This window comes from Alosa alosa, chromosome 13 (assembly GCF_017589495.1).
Source record: "Alosa alosa isolate M-15738 ecotype Scorff River chromosome 13, AALO_Geno_1.1, whole genome shotgun sequence".
NCBI classification, from domain to species: domain Eukaryota; kingdom Metazoa; phylum Chordata; class Actinopteri; order Clupeiformes; family Clupeidae; genus Alosa; species Alosa alosa.
Window position 1 is genome coordinate 25,028,164 of NC_063201.1, and position 7,828 is coordinate 25,035,991.

A 7,828-nucleotide genomic window follows, 5' to 3' on the forward strand; every position below is an offset into this window, starting at 1 on the left:
CATCCTGACTTCAAGGAGCAGCCAGGGTATAAAATTAGGAGCCAATCACCTGAGCCACAAACGTCAGATGACCCATCTGTGCACTATAAAACACTATAAAACACCTCAGGGGGAGGAACATTATGCTTATTTTACTTTGAAATACAAAGCAGCAAAATGCTGACTGTAGGCACTGTGACACAAATACGATGGCATACGAGGATTGATACTGAAATGCTATTTTGAAAATAGCTGCCATTGAACGGAAGCCTATAGGGGAAAATTTGGTTGCACTTTACTTGACGGTATCGACATAAGAGTGACATGACCATAAACATTATAAACAATTCATAACGTTTATGACATAACGCTTCTGTTGTTAAGTGTCATGACAAGTTAGGGTTAGAGGTTAGGATTAGGGTTAAGGTTCATTTGTCATGACAGTGTCATGTCACTCTTATGTAGATACCGTCAAGTAAAGTGTTACCGAAAATTCTTAGTTTGCCAGCATAATGAACCTTGGAGGCCTATGGCTTTAGTTGGCCAGCACAAAGGACCTTATGATCTTGACCAGCAGGAGATTATCTTAATTAGGCTCATCCACTAAAGACATGCCCCTGCTTTAGAAAATGTTTTGAAAATGCAACCTTGGCTTCAAAAGACTTGCATGTGGTATTGTACTGGCAATGGTTACTGGAACAGATGCTTGTGAAATTACATTATTTGACAGAATCCCCTGCAAAATGTTATTGTGTCTGTGTGTGATCATGGGCAACCAACTTGAAATGAGTGGTAACACAATCAACCCATCAAAGGAGGCAACGTAATGAAAAGGCTTTAAATTGGTCAACTAAACTACTACATAAACAGCAATCAAACACATGAATCTTAGATCAATTAAAAATAACACTGACACAATGAAAGCTCCAAATGACATTATTTTTATTTACACTGTGCAATAACAAGAAACCTCAATGTTTATAGCAATTAAAATTGACAAAGACTATTCCCTTTCCTTCATTAACCCCTATTTCTGTTCCAATAAGCTACTCTTTATCTCAACAACTAAACACAGTCCTCTTCTTGGTGTAAGGTCATACTGACATGACTATTGTCAGTAATAGGTGTTTCTTTTGTTCTCAATATATTTCTTTAACCATTGTTTTCCCAAATATTATAATTTTTATTTTACTTTGAATGCACATGTGTTATGACTGGCCATCTACAAGCCTGATGAGTATATATGAATGAGAAGTCAGCTTGTGGTGAATTCAAGTGCAGACGAACTGCAGTAATCCAGGCAGTTACAAATACACCATTTTGTTTCACATTTGTATGATAATCTTGAGAACATTTTAGTCAAGAGTACAGTTAAGAGCAATACTCAGAAATTGGTCTGAAAGTGCAATAGTGGAGCACCACATCAATAGGTATTCTTAAGAGCAGAGAACCGAGAAAGTGTGTATGTCTAAGAGAGAAAGATTGAGAGAGAGAGAAAAGAAAAATAGACAGGGGGGGAGAGAGAAAGAAAGAAAGAGAGATGCAGAGCAAGTATCACATTGAGTTCCACTGCAGGCAGTGTTGGAACACAAGATGTAATGAAACACCTTGATCAGCATTGGTTCCCCTATCAATAGTCTCAGCTGTTGTCTAAGAGCAGTGGAATAAAATAGAAGAAAAGTACAAACACAAACACTACTCTCTGAAGCGAATGCTCCACTACACTACTGGTGCTCTTTGTGTGCTCTACTGCACTACTGTAAAATATGTGTTTCAACTAAACCGGCAGATTTGAGATCTGGTGAACGCAATGTGAATGCGTGCGAAGGCATCAACAACCCACTCAATGAGAAGGAAAAGCACAGGAGTGGAGCCAAATAGATTAAAATAGAACCTGCAGTCTTAAGCTGGTAGTTGTTAAACCTATTCACACAGTTCAGGGGATATCAAAAAGGCCTAGATAGAAATATAAACCTATGGTACATGTGGCATACAGTATACTGACATTGAAATTGAAAAATAAAAAAGATAAAACACAAACTGTAGCATCTTCACTTTCATTCGTCACCCCCACCCTTTCCCAGAGCACATACCATATTAAATAAGGCACAATTTACACAATTAAACAATTAATATTCGGCTAGTTATTATTCCTATATTTACAACCAATGACTACAAAGTTAATTGCAAGTGATGCAGTCTTCACTAAATTAAACCCAAGGGAGTAATATTTGTTGTGAATGTATGTATGATCTCTGAATTGTTTGCTGATATACCTGTTTTTGCAAAGCTTCTGCTTGGACATACACACATACCAAACACACGTTAGTCCGGGGTAGTTTTAATACTGCATATATGGCCACAGAAGAACATTAGTGGTCTTCCCATGCCTACCTTTTTTGGTCACTGCCCAAATGTTACTAGAAATTGAGAATGCAATACAAATATCCTCAAAATGATGAAGCTTTGCGTAATTAAACGCTTAGACTTAATTTCATGCCATTTCAAGGGAGTTTGTGGTATGGTTATTGCTTATAAATCTCTTGCGTGGTCTTTTTTTTTAGATGGTGCAATATACTAGGGTTACTAGGGGAGGGGGGTTGTAAAAATGTAACAGTTTATTTTGTTCTCAAAATAAGGCAAATAAAGTGTTTCTTTTGAGAAGCTGTAACCCACAGTATAGACATGATACTGTGTTTGATCTGTGTATTGTATACATATATACTGTGTAGATATGAACACACATATATACACACACACACACACACATGCATATATATATACACGTTATTATAAGAAACAATCACTGATCATCACCTCTACGTCCAACAGAATAGCTGAGCAAAAGCAAAAAGATGAGCAGCATCACAATATGCCCAAAGCCGCTTGTGTCCAGCAGTTTCCGTGGTGATGCCAGCCCTTACTGTTCAGAGTTGCATTTAAAGCCACAATGAAGACAGTGGCAGCCTAAAAAACAAGGTGATCTTCTGGCAGATGCTATCCCCAGTTTTCCACCATCTAGAAGCGAATAGCTGAGCAATACCAATATGGTACAAATATATTCAATGGACATAGAGGACAGTGGGTCACGCTCAAGTGTAGAGGCAGCATCCCCGACTGCCAGTTCAAATCTCAATGCTCGTTTGAATATTCTTCTTTTCTTTTTAATTTTCATTTCCAGTCATGGGATTACACAGATATGTGTGTGCAGTCCTGTTTTTGTTGTTGGTGGTAAAACAAGCTGTCGTGGTTGACCTCAGTAGTTGAACTTGCCCTGCTGGTTGACGGGCGAGGTGGCGGGGATGAAGAGTGGCTTGGGGGGCACGTCGGGCTTGAGCGACGCCGTCCGGCGCACGTTGACGCCACGGTGGCACTCGGGCTGCTCGCTGTAGCTGTGCTGGCGCATCAGGTAGCTCCCGGGGATGAGTGGGTGGCGCACCTCGCAGCCGCCGCCACTGCCGCCGCCGATGCCGCTGCTGCTCCCAGCAGAGTTGATCCGCGCGAGCATGAGCGGGCGCCCGCCCTGGTGGTTGAAGCTGTGCTGGCGGGCCACCATCCCGCCACCGCCCCCGGCGGCCATCTTGGAGGCGGCGATGAGCGAGTGCCGGTGGCCGGGGTGGCGCGAGAGGCGCTCCAGCGTGGACTGCGACGGCGGAGGCAGTGGCATGTCGGGCGGCACGTCCATCCGCCGTGTCAGGCTGTCCCGTGGCAGCGTGGACGAGCTGTAGTACGGCGCCGTCTCCGTTTCGGGGATCTGCGGCTGGACGCGGTTGGCGAAGGCCATCTGGCCAGCGTGGGCCGACATGGACGAGGTCATGACCTTGCCGCCCCCGCCCATGCCCCCTGTGGTCACGTTGATCTCGTGGATGTGCTTCAGGAGCTCGTCCAGCGACGTGACGTCCACCACCTTGTGCGGGTAGCCGTGGTACGGCTGCTGGCTCATCATGCGCTCCGTGTTGTGGATCTTGCGCTCCTCCAGATGCATGGAGCCACCCAGGGCCTGGCCGTTGGACAGCCCGTGTGAGAAGGGGAACACCTGCTGCTGCAGCCCTGAGCTGGGCCTGGAGCCGGGCACGTTATGGGGCTTGGGCTCCTTGGCGTTGTTGCAGTTCTGGTTCTTTTCCCACTGGTTCTTGAAGGCCTTCATGCTCTTGATGGGCAGCTCCGGCGTCGAGTCGGGTGTCGGCAGCCCAGACAGCTCGGAGCCGTGGTGGTGGTGATGAGGGTGGATGAGGTCGGCCATTCCGTGGTGCCTCCGGGAGGGGTGCTCTTTCCCGTTGCCGAAGAACGAGTTGTAGACTTTGGGCGACGGCACGTCCAGCTTGTCCTCCTTGCTCTGACTCTCCAGCAGACCGTTGAGCTTGGCCAGGCTGCGGAGCGAGAGCGCGTGAGGGATGGACACCTCCGGGTCCTTGGGCAGCCTCTTGGTCTTGCTCGAGTTGTGGTTGCAGTAGCAAGAGACCAGGAAGCCGGACAGGAACGCGCCCAGGACGAACGCCACGAGCACGCAGGCGATGAGGAGGGTGTAGTGGACACTGTGGTTGGTCTTCTCCACCTCAGGAGGACGGCGCACACCTAGTGCAGAGGAGAACACAGGAGAGGGTTGACCAATGAGTGTAGCCAATGAACACAGACCCACACACACACAAAAAGAAAGACTTGACATGTTAAGCAGACTTTAATTAACACCGATCCGTAGACAGACTGCAGGCTCTAACCTAATGGCGGTCTTTCGACAGACACTGGTTCTGGATGCTTAAGCACAGTGCCGTGCAAAAACAACGTGGGCAGCTAAATGGCAGAGATGTTTGAAGTGGACAATTAGCTTCTTGGCTTAATAAATCAACAAATCCTTTTTGCCAGGAGCTTAGCCCCCTGTGTGATTCTGACTGAGGAGGGTGGTGTACGGGGAAGGGCTCCCATGTGAGTAATAAAGCTCTAATTGAGAGCAAGGCTTAAATATTAACAGTGGCACTAGTAGGCATTGGACATCCTTTCGGAAAGTGCCGCTTCTCATGCGTGACTCATGGCACTAGAGCATCTGGCTCTGTGTACTAGCTAACCAGACAGAGACCATTTGATTGTGACGAAAGAAAGAAACAAAAAAAAAACCTCCTATTCCTTGAACTTGAACGTCAAAGTTATTGTGAAATGTGTTGAAGTGTCGAGGCCTGAGTAGCAAGGATTCTGGGAAAGGGGAAGGAATGAACCGAAGAGACCTTGGAATATCAAACTATTTGCCTAATGGTATCCGTGCTGAGGAGAGATGTGATAAATGACACCTCTTGCAATCAGGGCTCATTTGCAAGTGTTTCAACCATCTGTAGTGTCAGGTCTCTCTCCTGCCTGCCTAGAAACATGACAGTACAGTCTCGGCGAGATGGATAAATAAGCTGGTGAAGGTAGAACAAATTGCAGGTGTTCCGAATGGGATAATTTCTGCCCATAATGGCAATGCAGGTGAAAGGGCCGCTGAGGGATGATGGGTAACTGTGCTAATGATGATGGCAATAAATGATGAAATGATGAAAGGAAGAGTGGGGAGCGAGCAGCACAAAAGCCTCTTGTCTCTTCGTCAGTTAAAGCTCAATGGGTCATTTGCATCTACAGGAACTCTACGCTGACTTTAAAATTCCATCCAAAATGCGCCAATCCGCTGATCCGAAATGTTTGTAAATGATGAAAGGTCGCGTTGTTTAAACCAATAGGAAGTGCGCTACGAAGAGACATATTTAGTCTCAGCAAATAGGTAGAGAGGGCCTAGAGAGCAGCAGTATGTGGGCGGAGTGCTGGGGTTGGGGGTGGCAATAGGGATTCTTTTACTGCAGCTGTAAGCAGAAACACAATTATGAATCCATAATAAGTCTATGTGTGCTGCCCAGAAACAATCTATCTCCAGGCATCAATATAAACACATAAGAGCCCACACAGAGCCCCGCACTTGACTGGTTTTCCAACTGTGGGATGGAGTGTGCTTTTGTTTCGCAATATTATTTTCTCTCTGACTGTTTATGTAAGCAGAGAGGGAGGGGATGGGGGGGGTAAAAATTAACATAAATCAAAGCATTTTTTACCCCCTTGAAGCTGTAGGGAGAGGGAGAAAATGACTAACAATTTGATGGAAAGATTTGTGTGTGTCACAAAGTTGCTGGCGGGAGCTATTCCCAGGGCCCACTGCATAACAAATGGTGCTGAGGGGTTACATGAAAAACCTAGGATATTCCATCTTTTTCACGCTGCCTTCGGTGGCGCTATGGAAATCAGACGGCTGTGTAGCGCTGAACTGCTGCGGGCGTGCTGAAGCTCACCTGAAGCAGATCTTTTGCTATGAGAGAAATGATGGGCATTTTTATTTTACAGCCTTGGAGGGGTGTCATGAAGACATATATGGAGACTGCACTAATAATGTCAGGTGAAGGGAACAGTTATGGATGCTGGTGGACAGAGTACAAATATAGGCAATCTCAGTCAGTCCTGTTCTGGGAACTGTCCCAGAGAATATATCACAGTATGCGTGTGCAATGCAACACTCTTCAAAAACTCACGGAGTTCAATCGCAGGGTAGAATGGACGAGTGGAACAACGCACATCCAAATGCCTGAATATGAGATTCATTTGCTGTCTTTGATCATGACAGAATAATGATAATCATGACATCATGACAGAATAATGATAATAAGTGAATGTTCTTCAATAGCATCACTCGTCTGATTGTGAACCTGTGAGCATCATAACTAACCTGTCAAAAACAGCCCTGAAAATCACCCACCACTTCATCACACATGTGTCCATGGTGCTGCATCTTTAATTGCTCACCATCTCCCCGCTCCTTGCAAACTCATTAGTCTGCCCACTGACAAGACGGCGGCCATGTTGATCATCACAATTGTTTTGTGTTGTGAGATGTGGCCATATCTGAGCTTTCAGGCGCCACAGTAAACAAATTAAAAATATGTGCTTAGCATGCAACTGCACACCGCTGTCACACCCAAATGAATCTGCGCGCCCTGGAAGCTGAAGTGAGATGGAACTGTGTGGTAGTCAGGGGTGGGGGTGGGACCAGACTAATCGCTGGCGAGGTGTGGGGGGGTGGGCACAGACTAATCACTGGCGAGGTGTGGGGGGGTGGGCACAGACTAATCGCTGGCGAGATGTGAGTGGCTGTTTTATGATGCCCCGAGTAAACATGAGTCACCAGCCTCTGTGTGAGGCCCCCAAACCTGGGTCACGGGGGAGTAAGGTGTGTGTGTGTGTGTGTGTGTGTGTGGGGTGACAGGGGGCTCACACATGGGATGAGTCAAAAGTGGGTGTCTTGGGGGGGTATCACAGAGGGGTGCCCCAACAGGAGGCTCACAAATCATCCCCTAGGACCTGTCAAAATATGTTTGTGCTTCTTGTAAATGACTGAACTGGCGCATGTGGGTGACATATGGTGCCGTGTCCACAGTGAAAACAATACCCACTGACACAGATGATGAATTTGTTCCTGTTTACGGTGAGCGCAAACAAAGCCAAATGTGTTTGATCCAGGCGAAATTAGCGTTGCCATGTGTCACTATGAAGAATTTAATAGGAAAAGGGGACTTCAGACAAGTCTGAGACTGTTTCAAATTATTGGAAGAATTACAATTCTGTGATTTTTAAGTCACATACAAAGCGAAACATCCTATGTGTGTCATTATATTACAAGTCATTATTATGTATTTAAACTATTTTCACCAACGGCTTATATAATGAAATTATTAACAATGTCACATAACATATTTTTTCAGTATGCTGTTTGTCTTTGTACAGTGTCTTATTATAGTCCAAATGTGTGAACATAACAGGGACAAACCAATTTGGACAT

At 45.6% G+C, this 7,828-nt stretch overlaps 1 protein-coding gene across 1 annotated transcript; it reads right to left on the reverse strand.

Moving 5' to 3' along the window:
* Positions 1-899: 899 nt before the first annotated feature.
* Positions 900-3,738, reverse strand: LOC125306450 (semaphorin-6D-like; the record flags this gene model as incomplete). Its single annotated transcript, XM_048261838.1, is given in 1 exon segment — positions 900-3,738. A coding segment is annotated over 1 exon segment (503 nt), but the record flags the coding sequence as incomplete, so codon positions are not given.
* Positions 3,739-7,828: the final 4,090 nt, after the last annotated feature.